General features: G+C 43.3%; 1 protein-coding gene across 1 annotated transcript; it reads right to left on the bottom strand.

The window, feature by feature from the left end:
* Positions 1 to 12,734: 12,734 nt before the first annotated feature.
* LOC124137564 (bolA-like protein 3) lies at positions 12,735 to 16,102 on the bottom strand. Its single transcript, XM_046503914.2, has 4 exons — positions 15,958 to 16,102; positions 14,838 to 14,985; positions 13,791 to 13,879; positions 12,735 to 13,318 (listed from the first exon to the last, which is right to left on the bottom strand). The coding sequence occupies exons 1-4, from the start codon at positions 15,988 to 15,990 to the stop codon at positions 13,250 to 13,252; spliced, it is 339 nt and encodes a 112-aa protein (XP_046359870.2). The 5' UTR covers positions 15,991 to 16,102; the 3' UTR covers positions 12,735 to 13,249.
* Between the last annotated feature and the right edge of the window lie 58 nt (positions 16,103 to 16,160).

Here is a 16,160-nt window from a genome sequence, read left to right on the forward strand (position 1 = left end):
ACAACCTCAGTTCTATACTCAACCTCAGTACTATACACAACCTCAGTTCTATACTCAACCTCAGTACTATACACAACCTCAGTTCTATACCCAACCTCAGTACTATACACAACCTCAGGTCTATACTCAACCTCAGTACTATACACAACCTCAGTCTTATACTCAACCTCAGTACCCTACTAACCTCAGTACCCTACTCACCTCAGTACCATGCTCACCTCAGTACCCTACTCACCTCAGTACCATACTCAACCTCAGTACCATACTCACCACAGTACCCTACTCACCTCAGGACCCTACTCACCTCAGAACCCTACTCACCTCCGTACCCTACTCACCTCCGTACCCTACTCACCTCCGTACCCTTCTCACCTCCGTACCCTACTCAACCTCCGTACCCTACTCACCTCAGTACCCTACTCACCACAGTACCCTACTCACCTCAGAACCCTACTCACCTCAATACCCTACTAACCTCAGTACCCTACTCACCTCCGTACCCTACTTAACCTCAGTACCCTACTCACCTCAGTACGCTACTCACCTCCGTACCCTACTTAACCTCAGAACCCTACTCACCTCAGTACCCTACTCACCTCCGTACCCTACTCAACCTCAGTACCCTACTCACCTCAGTACACTACTCACCTCCGTACCCTACACACCTCCGCACCCTACTCAACCTCAGAACCCTACTCACCTCGGTACCCTACTAACCTCAGTACCCTACTCACCTCTGTACCCTACTCACCTCCGTACCCTACTCACCTCAGTGCCCTACTCACCTCCGTATCCTACTCACCTCAGTACCCTACTCAACCTCCGTACCCTACTCACCACAGTACCCTACTCACCTCAGAACCCTACTCACCTCAGTACCCTACTCACCTCCGTACCCTACTCACCTCCCTACCCTGCTCATCTCAGAACCCTACTCACCTCTGTACCCTACTCGACCTAGGTACCCTACCCATCCTCAGTACCCTACTCACCTCAGTACCCTACTCACCTCAGTACCCTACCAATCCTCAGTACCCTACTCACCTCAGTACCCTACTCAACCGCAGTACTCTACTCACCTCAGTACCCTACTCAACCTCAGTACCCTACTCAACCGCAGTACTCTACTCACCTCAGTACCCTACTCAACCTCAGTACCCTACTCAACTGCAGTACTCTACTCACGTAAGAACCCTACTCAACCTCAGTACCCTACTCGACCTCCGTACTCTACTCGACCTCCGTACCCTACTCACCTCCGTACCCTGCTCACCTCAGTACCCTACTCACCTCAGTACCCTACTCGACCTAGGTACGCTACTCATCCTCAGTACTCTACTCAACCTCAGTACCCTACTCACCTCAGTACCCTACTCACCTCAGTACCCTACTCACCTCAGTACCCTACCAATCCTCAGTACCCTACTCACCTCAGTACCCTACTCAACCGCAGTACTCTACTCACCTCAGTACCCTACTCAACCTCAGTACCCTACTCAACCGCAGTACTCTACTCACCTCAGTACCCTACTCAACCTCAGTACCCTACTCAACTGCAGTACTCTACTCACGTAAGTACCCTACTCAACCTCAGTACCCTATTCGACCTCCGTACTCTACTCGACCTCCGTACCCTACTCACCTCCGTACCCTGCTCACCTCAGTACCCTACTCACCTCAGTACCCTACTCGACCTAGGTACGCTACTCATCCTCAGTACCCTACTCAACCTCAGTACCCCACTCGACTTCCGTACCCTACTCAACCTCAGTACTCTACTCAACCTCAGTACCCTACTCACCTCAGTACCCTACTCATTCTCAGTACCCTACTTGACCGCCGTACCCTACTCAACCTCAGTACCCTACTCAACCTCAGTACCCTACTCAACCTCAGTACCCTGCTCACCTCAGTATCCTACTCACCTCAGTACCCTACTCAACCTCAGTACCCTACTCAACCTCAGTACCCTACTCAACCTTAGTACCCTACTCAACCTCAATACTCTACTCAACCTCAGTACCCAACTCAACCTCATTACCCTACTCAACCTCAGTTCCCCACTCAACCTCAGTACCCTACTCAATTTCTGTAAACTACTCAACCTCAGTACCCTACTCAACCTCAATACTCTACTCAACCTCAGTACCCAACTCAACCTCATTACCCTACTCAACCTCAGTTCCCCACTCAACCTCAGTACCCTACTCAATTTCTGTAAACTACTTAACCTCAGTACCCTACTTAACCTCATACCCCGACGTCGTGGATCGCTGCTCATAATATCAATCACTGGGTTGTCGGGTTCAGACCTGATTATTTACAGACCGCCGTTAAACAGCTGGAATACTGTCGAGTTCGGTGTTAAACAACAAACAAAGAAACAAACAATTTTACAGAGTAATCATCAGAACTAAACCCCTGTGGTATAAAATTACACAATGCAAAACATCGAGAACATATTTAAAGCACAACAGGACAGTTTAACACGCGAAATCCTTTTCTTAAAAAAAAGGTCTCGAAGAGACATTTAATCAAGGGTCTCAGAACTATTCAGATTTTAAATATTGAAACATGCCTCTGTAGAACGTTAAAAACGCTATGCTGTTTACAACACGAATCTTGACAAACAGTTGCCCGCATTGTTTCTATTCTCGACAACTTCCTGCTTGGTAGATGACTCATCCTGCCACCTTGCTCCAGTCTCCCTGCTCCAGTCTCCCTGCTCCCGTCACCTTGCTCCTGCCACCTTGGACCGATCTCCTGCCGTCTGTGGCAACCGAAGTATCTTCGCTAAGCAGTTGAAATTCTTATTCTACTCTGTTCTATTCTAATGACAATACGAAACATACAAAATCGACACATGTGACCAAGCATGAGATAAGGCCTCATCTGTGAAAATTCACATTTTTACTTCTCATTATTTTTTAAAACTATTGTAACACAAAAATACAATTCACATGCTTCAATAACATTTATTACAGAGATGCATGACATCAAACATGTGGACTAATTTTCCCACTTTTAACTGTTTATGTAATCATTGTAGTTTTTAGGCATACTGCCTGATGATTTGAAAGTAGACATGTATGATAGAAGGTTTTGAAACACAGTAAACTACGGTTATAACGAACACGCTTATAACGAACTGACGGATATAACGAACTGTTTTTTTTGGTCCCGACTATTTGCTGTAGTTATGCTGTATATATGCTTATAACGGACTACGGTTATAACGAACTAAAATTAGTAGTCCCTTTGAGTTCGTTATAACCGTACTTTACTGTAATGTTTTTTCTAACATTATGAACTAACGAGAGAAAAGAAAGATATTTTGTACAGTCCGCACACATGACCCTATTCATTTATATGAGTGAGTGAGTGGAGATTATCCTCATCTTCCAGCTTTATCAGCAGAGATCCGAAGGTGTGCCTTGCTTTCAACTCGTCTCCTTTACCAACCCATATCTGAGGATGTGTCTTGTCTTCAACACGCCCACCTTACCAGCACATATCTGAGGGTGTCTTGTTGTCAACACGCACACTTTACCAGCAGATATCTGAGGATGTGTCTTTTCGCCAACACGCCCACTTTACCAGCACATATCTGAGGATGTGTCTTGTTGTCAACACGCCTTCTTTACCAGCAATATCTGAGGGTACGTCTTGCTGTGAACACGCCCATTTTACCAGCAACTATCTGAGGGTGTGTCTTGTCGTTAACACGCCCGCTTTACCAGCAGCTATCTGAGGGTGTGTCTTTTCGCCAACACGCCCACTTTACCAGCACATATCTGAGGATGTGTCGTGTTGTCAACGCGCCCACTTTACCAGCAAATATCTGAGGATGTGTCGTGTTGTCAACGCGCCCACTTTACCAGCACATATCTGAGGATGTGTCGTGTTGTCAACGCGCCCGTTTTACCAGCAAATATCTGAGGATGTGTCGTGTTGTCAACACGCCCACTTTACCAGCAAATATCTGAGGATGTGTTGTGTCGTCAACACGACCACTTTACCAGCAAATATCTGAGGATGTGTCGTGTTGTCAACACGCCCACTTTACCAGCAAATATCTGAGGATGTGTTGTGTCGTCAACACGCCCACTTTACCAGCAAATATCTGAGGATGTGTCGTGTTGTCAACACGCCCACTTTACCAGCAAATATCTGAGGATGTGTCGTGTTGTCAACGCGCCCACTTTACCAGCAAATATCTGAGGATGTGTCGTGTTGTCAACACGCCCACTTTACCAGCAAATATCTGAGGATGTGTTGTGTTGTCAACACGACCACTTTACCAGCAAATATCTGAGGATGTGTTGTGTCGTCAACACGACCACTTTACCAGCAAATATCTAAGGCTGTGTCTTGTTGTGAACACGACCACTTTACCAGCACATATCTGAGGCTGTGTCTTGGCAGCGTGGCCACTTTTACAGCAGAGATCCGAAGGTGTGTCTTGTCGTCAACATGCCCACTTTACCAGCCAATCTGAGGATGTGTCGTGTTGTCAAGACGACCACTTTACCAGCAAATATCTAAGGCTGTGTCTTGTCGTCAACACGCCCACTTTACCAGCCAATCTGAGGATGTGTCGTGTTGTCAACACGCCCACTTTACCAGCCAATCTGAGGCTGCGTCTTGTCGTCAACATGTCCAGGCCACGAACATGTTTAGCAGTATCCGTGTGTGAAATGAGCATTTCTCACATCAGTCATACAAATAAGTCCATGAGCAGATGGAGTTTCTTGAAGCGTGTGAAGATCTGCTAGTCCTGGGATCGCTTTCCAAATGTTCCCCGATTATGATCCAGTGATAGGACGTATAATTTAAGTCGTTCGAACAAGTGTTTGTTTTCCTACTAATTTTTATTTCAATCTAACGTTTAAAGTTGATACTTGTTACAGGCAGATAATCTCTCCGTATCACATATGCCACCAATCACTAGGTCACCCTGATTGAGCGGCTGCGTGCGTGCGTGCGTGCGTGCGTGAGTGAGTCGGTGGTTGGGTTTGTCCGTGCCTGAGTGAGTGAGTGAGTGAGTGAGTGAGTGAGTGAAAGTTGTTTAATGCCGCAGTGTGCAATATTCCAGCTGTACCACGACGACCTTATCGAGTCTGCACAAAGTCTTCCTTCCGTAAATTTCAAGTGCTACACGTCTGTTTCATGACTTCCTCAACACACGCACACAGCACTTAACCAGCATGGCACCACAAGATATCACACATTATGTCAAACAGGCTGCTACACTGCCCTACTTCGCCGCCAGAAACGACAAAGCCTAGTGGACCGACTGTGTGATGTGATCGCTGCCTGTCATGTTTATGCCTTAGCCATAATTAAATAAAGCTATATAATACAGCCTGTCGAATTTGGAGATGAGGTGAAATGGTGTTTAACGTCGTGTCCAAGATTGTTACACTTATATAGCGACGTGCATGCACGTGTATGTGGCTGTTTGTACTAGTTCCAACTGATGCCGATTTATAGTGCTAGCCCACTGAGATACCATGCTGCAGTTTAACATGAATACCCCACTCAGTATACTGACTCCGAGCCGACCAGTCCTTGTTTTAGCCTCTTAATGCCGAGCGCCAGACAGGGTAACAACAAATATCATCTTTTAACGTCTCTCCGGGCGGACGCTCTACCACTAGACAACAGAGGCGGTGTGTGGACCTGACATATATGTATAGTCTGGAAGGTAATTTAAGGTACCGACGTTTACTACAATATCTGAAAAAACTATTGGACCTACTCCAGTCAAAGCTGGTATGAGATTATTAAACAGTCATACATAACTAGATATTACATAAAATCTGTCTATTAAGCTATCACTATATTTCATGTGTGTGTGTGTGTGTGTGTGTGTGTGTGTGTGTGTGTGCGTGCGTGCGTATAAGTAAACTACGTTTATAACGAACACGCTTATAACGAACGGCGGACATAACAAACTGGTTTTTTGGTCACGGCCATTTGCTGTATATATGCTGTGTGTAAATTGTTTTTTGTCAAACCTAATCGAAACAAACTTCTAGTGAATGATTTTATGACGCTTCAATAATATTGCCGAGCTAATGATCCACGAGCGCTTGCCTCGGTACAATTTGGGTTGTTCGTCTTTCCTCAGTCTGCATGTCAACCAAGTTTAAGTTTTCTCTGTAACGATCAATCAGCACGAACCCTGATAAAAAAAGTTGACGTATCACTGAATATGGAGTGTCAAATATATAAACTTTCAATACGATGTTAAATTACGTGTATATGTTAGTACAGTAAAGTATACGCTTATAACGAACTGACGGATATAACGAACAATTTTTTGGTCCTGTCCAATTGCTGTATATATTACGTACATTTGCTTATAACGAACTACGGTTATAACGAATTAAAATTAGTGCATAGTCCCTTTGAGTTCGTTTTAATCGTAGTTAACTGTATCTCTGTCAAAGATCCGGAAAACCTGGGTTAGATTCCCCGACTGGTTATCGCTGCCCACTTCTGGTGCCCACATGCGGAATATTGCTCAAATGCGGCGTAAATCTCTACTCACTTACTCTTCGTTCAATACATTATTTCCTTTGTCGGTCAAAAGACAGCAATAAAACGCATTCGTGACCAACTCGTGTTATACCGGGACAAGCCGAATAGCGACTCGTGGTCCTCTCGTGGCCATTTTTGCTACCGGGTTCTGTCTTAGCGCAAACGGGCATACCTAAAACAAATGTCAACTCGCTGCGTAATGGTTCACATGTATTTCCCCATATATTATATATATTTCAGATGCAATTTAAAGCACATCGGGACATGCGGAATTATACCGTATGATTGAACACATTTAACTGTGTCTTGGGTATAGTTTTAGAAGCAAGACATTGCCCTTCGCCTCAGGTAGACTGGTTTGCTTGTACCCTAGGGCGCTCACACTTAAAACCGCTAAAAGCCGAAGGGAAGGGCACCGTCTACGCCTCAGCTAGCGAGGCAGGAGACCAGACGACACTTTTCTAACGCGTCACTTCGTCACTAATACGGGTCAATACAATGTTTTATATACACATGCACAAAAGTTAAGCGCCACCCACCATATTTGTGAGCTGTTAATTTTGGCACTTAATGATGACTATTATAACGAGATGTACGATTGTTATAAGCCGTATATGTAAGCCTCATGTGATGCAAAAGTTGTCCCAAAGCAAGTTTATCTTGTGTTCCAAAAGAATATGACCAGAATGGAATTTTATCGAAGACCAAATATTGAAGGATTAGAAACATTGAAAAACTTTTTTAGTCATGTAACTGTCATGATATCATCAGACCGTATCAGGTGTCACATAGACACCCTAGGGAGTGCAGAGTCTATTGCAAGACAGAAACGTCAGTAACGTGTGTGTATGATCCACGGACATTGACCACAGCTTCAACCCTACGCCTCATACTCATTACAAGTCGTTGAATGCTTCTCTGAGGCAAACGGATCCATTCTTCTTGAAGTGCGGCTTCAAGTCCAGCGAGATTTGGAACTGGGGGATCACGATGTCTGATTTTCCGGCCAAGAGTGTCCCAGAGATGCTCAATCGGATTAAGATCCGGACTACAGGCCGGTCAAGGAAGAATGGCAATACCTTCTTGACGCAAATAAGCCCAAACTGACCTAGATCTGTGTGGTCTAGCATTGTGAGGGACTACCACTGGACGAAGAACGGCATCTTGGTATTGTTGGCCATTCATGTTTCCACGAATTGTCACCAGCGGAAGTTTGCAGCCGAAGGAAACACAACCCTATATTATGACAGACCCCCCGCCACATGCTAAGGTCTTCTGGATGTCCCTTGGTGCAAAACGAGTGTTACGTTGCCTCCAAACACGTATTCGACCATCAACAGTTCGTAGCAGCATTCGACACTCGTCAGACCAATGGATCCTTCTCCAGTTTGCCAAGTTCCATCGACTACAGGCACGACACCATATCAGACGATTCCGCATGTGCCTCTCAGTCAGTTGAGGACGTTTTACTGGTTTTCTGGCGTTATAACCTGCCGCTCTGAGGCGACGCCCTACGGTCATCGTCGAGAGTCTCTGATGGGTAATCCACTGCAGTCTTAAATCTGTTGAAGTGGCAAATGGATTTCGTCTGACTATCCTGAAAAGACGCCTATCCTCTCTGTTAGAGGTCTTTCTTGGCCTACCAGACCTATGCCTGTCATTGACATCATTGGTTTGACCATGTTTGACAATCAAACGAGTGATAACACTGTGATGACGACCCATTTTTCTTGCAATGGCCCTGCATGACATGCCAGCATTTTTCATGCCTATCACTTGCCATCTTTCAGCGTTCCTTAACTTTCTCCTCACCATGGCTGATTTTCAACCTCTATTGGAAGGGGAATCTCACACAGGAGCAAAATGCAACCACGTGTCTGAAACTTGAATTTCACTATTTATAGGGTAGGGGAACAGCAGCAACACGTAAAGCACGCTTTCCTTGTGGTATCTGGACAAATTTGGGTTCATGACACTATGGAAGCCTAATTCAGTCATACATCATCATATTTTGTATTTCTGATTCCACACGTGAAATCAAGAGACTATGAATATGGTGGCGCTTAACTTTTGTACATGTGTATATTTGAACCGCTCGCTGCAATTATAGTTAATTTAAACGCATCTCTTCATCTGCTTGTTCGTACCATGTTTCGTATCCAATCACTTTCCATTAATTCTGTAGCTCTGGTTGACATTGACCTAAATGTCTGTCCAGCTCATCCCACGGAGGCTCAATTGGATTGATATCCTGCGGCCTTGACATTCATGTTCTGGAATCTCGGGAAATCAGTACAGATTCGTGTTGTGTTCGAGTGAGTGAGTGAGTTGGGTTTAACGCCGCTTTTAACAGTATTCCAGTTATATCACGGCGTGTCAGATTAATGTGGGAGGAAAGCCCGAAGTGATGCAGGTCTCAGACGTTTACCACTTTGGTGAAACCCACGAGCACGGGTATGGTGCTGACAAACCTAAAAGCATAATCGGGGCGAACCGGGATTCGAACCCACAATCATAGGTTTCTGGCTTGCCTCATGGACGCAACTCTGCACAGCAAATCGCGGCGCCTTAGTCGACTGGGCCACTCGTGCCCCCTGTTGTATGGGAACGAGCATTGTCATGGGACAACGTTTTGACGTAAGATCTCGACATGATAAGGGACACCTGTTAAGTTGCCCCGGATATGAACAAGATCTGTTACAGATTTATAGATAAGCTTTTGGTTATTTAGGTATTTTACCCAGGGGTTTGATTTTCAGGGGATATTCAATTTTTTTACTCATTTGTTTCTTGACATGGCGGTATTTAACTTAATACCCGTTTCGTAACAATCCCTGTAAATCATTTACAACTATGTGAATACTAGGAAACCCGCCTGCGTCTGATTGCGGCTCCTCCTCCGGGAAGTCATTTATTGTTAACAAAACCTAGCATTGTGAGGAAGGCGTAGTTGTTATTATTACCAATCAGCGACCAATAAAGGTACATGTTCATTGACTAGGCACGATGTGGTTTTCAATTGGCATAGATCGGTGTTTGTCGCAGAAGCTTTAAGTGAATTTGGCGATCAGCTTATACACAATCTTTTCATCGAACAGTTGTAATATATGCAATCGTTTTATCTAAAAGTTCTAATATAAGCATTGCTTTTATTTCAAGCGTATTTATATTTTCATTGCGCATTTAATACCCTAGGATGTGATTTGTCTGCGTATTTCAGTTTATTTAATGCGTATGTTACGCAAATACGCAGCTTATCTCGAGCTCTGAATTGTTATTCACCTATAAGAGACTGCTCCCAACATCCTGCCACTTGCTGCACAGAATCTGTCTCGACTTTTTCTACCCATCTGGTATAACGCTCATTCCGTCACCGATACAATTACAAAGTAACTGACTTAATTTCATTTCTAAAATAATCGCAATCTGGCTGAAGGTAGGCTTGTTATATCTGCCTACCAGCAACGTTATAGTTTAAGACAGCATGTTGTTAACCTTGATCTCAAGTGAGTGAGTGAGTGAGTATGGTTTTACGCCGCTTTTAGCAATATTCCAGCAACATCACGGCGGGGGACACCAGAAATGGGCTTCACACATTGTACCCATGTCGGGAATCGAACCCGGGTCTTCGGCGTGACGAGCGAACGCTTTAACCACCAGGCTACCCCACCGCCCACCTTGATCTCAAGGAAACATGTGAATGCCACAGGCTGTACGTGATTGAAAACACATATCTCATGGATTAATGATGCCTTTGTAGAGATGTGATATTAACCTAAAATGCAATAAAGTCAATATCATTATTATGATTATTATCATCATCGCCATTCTGACTTTTTACATGTGTCCGTTATGATTTTTGTGTGTGGCCATTTTGACTTTTTTTGTGGCCGTCTTGACAACCCCACGTATCTGCCCATCTCATCTTTGAAGAAGGAAAAGCCAACTTTGGGGAGGACATTGATGATGTTAACGACACCACTGCTGCTGACGTAGTAAGGTCTTCTGCTTGGATTACGAAGAATCTGTGCATATGCGGGACGTAGGCCAGGGATTTGTTACAGACATACAGAGAGTGCCCCGTTTCGTAGATGAAAGACACTGATTTAGCTCATCCATTTTGTCAAGCTCCTCATTCCCACTGTTCATACATCCTCTATATCTCCAGGGCTTGCATTTCGGTAAACCAACACTAACACCCGGATCCATTCCCATGGTTCTTGCGATCGCAAATTACCCGCCCTTGATTTTCATTAACATTTTACCGACCAATCAAACGTCGACATACAGGGTAAGGGAGGTAACTCGTATTACCTCGAAAAAACAATGCCATCGCTAGTTTTAATGGACCTGGAGACATCCTTTCCATCAAAACTATTTGTGAGGGCTTTGTCCTGTGTGTCAGTAAGTTTTTCAATGTTGCATTTCTTGCAAACGCGATTATAATCAAAGAGACTGGCCAACACAACTGGTTTGTAACATGCATCCTGATTGGTACAATAGACCTAGTAGCGGTGCCAATCAAATTGGCAAATGGAAATCAAAGGCGGGTAATTTGAGATAGCGAGGAGAACGACGGGAATGAATCTTGGGGTTAGTGTAGGTTTACTGAAATGCTAGCCCTTGAGATATAGAGGATGCTGTTAATAACAGTCAGTGTTCAACAGCACTGTACCAAGATTGTCTTCAACAGCACCACACTGAGATTCAGTCTTCAACAGCACTGTACCAAGATTGTCTTCGACAGCACCGCACTGAGATTCAGTCTTTAACAGCACTGTACCAAGATTGTCTTCAATAGCACCGACATGAGGTTCTGTTTTCAACAGCACTGTACCAAGATTGTCTTCGACAGCACCGCACTGAGATTCAGTCTTCAACAGCACTGTACCAAGATTGTCTTCAACAGCACCGCACTGAGGTTCAGTCTTCAACAGCACTGTACCAAGATTGTCTTCAACAGCAGCGCACTGAGGTTCAGTCTTCAACAGCACTGTACCAAGGTTCAGTTTTCAACAGCAATGCACTGAGTCTCAGTCTTCAACAGCACTGTACCAAGATTGTCTTCAACAGCACCGCACTGAGGTTCAGTCTTCAACAGCACTGTACCAAGGTTCAGTTTTCAACAGCAATGCACCGAGTCTCAGTCTTCAACAGCACTGTACCAAAATTGTCTTCGACAGCAATGCACTGTGGTCCTTTTTTCAACAGGCTAGCACCAGGCTGACCCTACTCTCTAAACTGAAGACAGGAACCCTTTGTGTCCAGTATCAGACTTAACATTTCTGTAGGAAATACATTAATTAGACAGTCACTTTTTTGTTTTCTTATTCTTTTTTATTCAGTCAGAAATGTCCATATCTGCAGCTAGTTTGAAAACAATAACCATGTCATCCATTACATATCATCAAACAACATTAAGTTCTTCAGGTCTCGAAATGAATTAATTCCCCAAAGCATGAATAATATTATAATCAGCTTATCTCATCCTGTTGCAACAAATCGTATCTGACATGTCAGGACACCTACAGGCACCTAGCCTTGGCGAGACACTGTATCTCATCTTCCCAGGCAAGAGAGTTAACTGACTGTAAAAGTCCAGTTTCCACCCTTGCCGAACTAGGCTGGAATTACTGGGCTCGATCGTAGCGCCACCAGTGGCTATTATCAGTTATGTCCCTTATAAGCCTCGCCTATGGACCAATCAGATTCCAGACTCTCGTATCGCTTGCTTTTGCTTCACACAAAATGGTGGTGCCGAGTCAGGACGGTCTGATCGATAATCAAGATCTATATTGTGATAAAACGGGTCTTACATCGCGAAATGCATTAAATCAAGTGAGCACTTTGATTAAAAACATGAAAAGATTTGGAAAATATCTGCAAACAACGAGTTGGCGGTGCTCAGGTTTGGCAAATCCTGCAATCGACCGAAATCTGCATGACAGTTTACGAACCGGGTTTCGATTCCGGTGCGCCATTTTGATTGGACTAAGCATAGACTCGTTAGTGCAGCCAAAATGTAACTCCATAATACCAGCCTAGTTCGGCAAGGGGGGAAACTGGACTTTTATAGTCAGTTAACTCCCTTGCCTCGGGAAGATGCTGTATCTTGACTGGGAAAGACACCAGTCCACTAGTCCAAAGACGAGAGGAAACTTGGAAGGACTATTTGTTTTCTACCACAATTTGATTGTGTTACATGTAACAGGTTCAAATAAGCTGGGTATGTTTGTGAGAGTGGCCTGTAATCCAGACCAGACAATCCAGTGATTAATATTTGTAAGCAACAATCCACACCATCAACCAAGTCATGACATGCAATCAACCAAGTCTCAGAGCCTGACCACCCAATCCATTTTGTCACCTCTTAGGGCAAGCATGGGTTGCTGGGGATCTTTTCTAACCAGGAATTCCAATGGCGTCAAATGAGATGTGAACTATTTGGACATAATAAATATCAAGCTTTCACCTGCATCTGAAGACACATACACATATATCTATACTTCAGGCAAAATATTACAAATTCACCATTTTGTCCATACTGTTTATGTTAATGTTGAGAGATTCATTTGTTTTTTCCCGATTCAACTCCGAAGATTCAAACATGACTTGGGGATGTTCGGCTTCAGATCCCGTTTCTCATTTCTCTGTACGTCCACAGTCTGTACACATAACACAAACAACTGTACACAGCTCATTCCTATGATGTGTTCGAAGGCTTGGTTTTTAACTGAAGTCCGTGCATTTCCTTTATTTCTTCTGACAGAGCCTGGAACAAAGAATACGAAGAATATATGTACATCCTGTGCTGTGGCATATTTGTTCATATGTTAGATTATGTTATGTTTTTTTAGTTGGACAACTTATGTTTTGTCTGACTGTTTTACAAGCAAGTGAAATGAGGACAAAAATCACAAGATTTGTCACCACTGCTCGTACAAATGATGAATAATACGTATAAAAATCTTTATTCCAAAAAAAAGCATTGAATTATTTTTTGGTGTCTTGCTGTTAAAACTTGTCATTCATTATAGAAGTATTAATCTGAAAGTTGAGTTTTGCCTTTGCATGTGTTCGTTACCTGTGTCACAGGTGGGGAAGGATAAGCTCACCTTTTCACGAACACCTGGTATCATCACAATTTGATAGTGATTCAGCTCAGGATATAGGCAGAATTGCAAAATGATTTTTAATGATCAGGAAAGGTTTTGTGTCGCTTTATTGACAATTTAAAGACTCACCTTGTTCACCATCCTCTGTTGTTGCAGTGTGGTCTTGCCCTGGAACTCACTGGCTTCTATTGATATCTGATACATAGCTCCACACCCTCCTAGTGAGAACAAAACACAAGAGGTACTTGACCACACAACTACTTCAAAGGACACAATCAATAAGGATAAGTTGATTAAGTGTATGTTAAAACAAAGAGATACAGGTTGTAAAATCTATACAGAGCTCAAGGTAACTTTTTGAGCAATTGAGTGTTACTCGAAGGTTTCTAATTTAAGTGGGTTACATTTTTACAAAATTACATTTTTCATTGGGTAACGAATATTTTTTCACTATCTATTCATTACTCTATTGGGATTTTCCCAAAATGAGTAAGCATTTTGAGATTTTATGAAAAATGAAATAACGTTTTAGATGTATGTAAGGGTTTTAAATATAGGCTTGAATCGGAAAGTAATTTAGCTCGGAAGCATGTTTCGGAAATTAGCTCTGTTGTACGAATGCTGAAAAAGCTCTGTCTATAACTTTGGTGAAATCCCTTAGCATGGCTTGTTTGTGCCCCAAGACCATGACCTAGAGATCTTTCAGACCTGGCATGGGGTCTACTCCCCGGGGAGTTGAGAATGATATTTGAGTGCACACAGACCCAAAGGCCAGGGTAATAATAATGTAGAGTCATGAGCCTTCACTTGACGTTATTGATATTATTCTTAAATATATAAAAGTGAGTGAATAAGTGAGTTGGATTTAACGCCACTTTTAACAGTATTCCAGTTACATCGCGGCATGTCAGCTTAATGTGGGAAGAAAGCCCGAAGTGATGCAGGTCTCAGACTTTACCACTTCGGTGAAACCCACGAGCACGGGTATGGTGCTGACAAACTTAGAAACATAATCGGGGCGAACAGGGATTCAAACCCACAAACATAAGTTTCTGGCGTGCCCAAGAGACGCAACTCTGCACAGAGAATCGCGTCTGCCTTAGACGACTGGGCCACCCATGCCCCCTAAATAAATATAAGGTACTGAATTGTTGTGAATAGTTCGACATGACTAACCTGATATATCGGCAACCTGTACCGAAGTCGCCCCGGGGAACTTCACTCTGAGAACATCTATGAGTTTTTTCTCTCCTCGTGTCAGCTCGGGTGGAGCCTCGCTATTCAGACAACATCGAGGATGATTTGATACTGGAAATCTCCAGATCTGTGGGAACAGAGTGTGAGTGACCAAGAGTGAACAAATTTGACTGATAAAATAATTAAGAGGCACTGTTATTTCATTGTCTGTTACTTCACCATAAGCAAAAGAGTTTGGTTTTATGCCGTCCTGAACAGTATTTCAGTTAAAGTAATGACGTGTCAGCTTAATGTGGGAAGTAATAAAGGTCTAAGGCATTTAGAACCTTGGTGAAACCCTCATGCACAGGTGTGGTGCTAATGAACCTAGAATTGTAATCAGGATGAATCTGGGATTCAAACCCCCAGAAACTTGAAGTCAACGGTGCCACCCAAGCCCCTCACCAAATGGGACTACAAGAAACTACGGTTATAACGAACACGCTTATAACGAACTGACCGATATATCAAACTTATTTTTAGTCCCGACCATTTGTTGTATAAATGCTGTTTATATGCTTATAACGAACTACGGTTATTACGAACTAAAATTAGTGGTCCCTTCGAGTTTGTTATAACCGTAGTTTACTGTATTTATTAATTTTTATATATGATTTCTTATTGAAACAATTCATTTACTGTTATACCTGCTGTTTTTTTACAGAATCAGTGTCTACTGGAGGGGATGTACAGTTGTCACTCTTTTGGGGGCTAGACTGGAGTTACACAAGTGTCTGAGGTTGATTAGGGTGGTGCTGAATCTGCATAATTTGAGTTTTGAAGGGATTGGAATGTTTAGTGACATCGTCTGCAATCTGCCCAGTAGTTCACTGGATATGGATCGAAACAAACATCTATGCTCTATGCGATTGTCCCACCAACTGCTCACCAACACTCAATGATGTAAACTGTCCCAGAAAATGACCATGTTCCTCATAGTGATACATGTACATTTAGATCTAGTGGTAATGCCGCTTAAAAGTTTCACACCATGTGCCATAAAAAGTACTTTACAAATGAATAATGTCAATAACATAACTAAACATTGGTGGCAACGTACCATTTGCCTTTTCGTTAGGAAGCTCCGAATCATCGTGACTTGTCTCGTGACAAAGGTCAACACTCTCTCTCCCTTTGCACGGGGACCAGTAAGTACCAAATGAAACCAAATATTGGAGAATTTGCAATAATTATCTTTTTTTGCTAATAAAGTATTACAGAAACGCTAAAGGACAACCAAAATATTTTTAACAAGTTGTGTGG

The sequence above is a fragment of the Haliotis rufescens genome, unplaced genomic scaffold, assembly GCF_023055435.1.
Source record: "Haliotis rufescens isolate VD_foot unplaced genomic scaffold, xgHalRufe1.0.p SCAF_19, whole genome shotgun sequence".
Classification (NCBI taxonomy): Eukaryota; Metazoa; Mollusca; class Gastropoda; order Lepetellida; family Haliotidae; genus Haliotis; species Haliotis rufescens.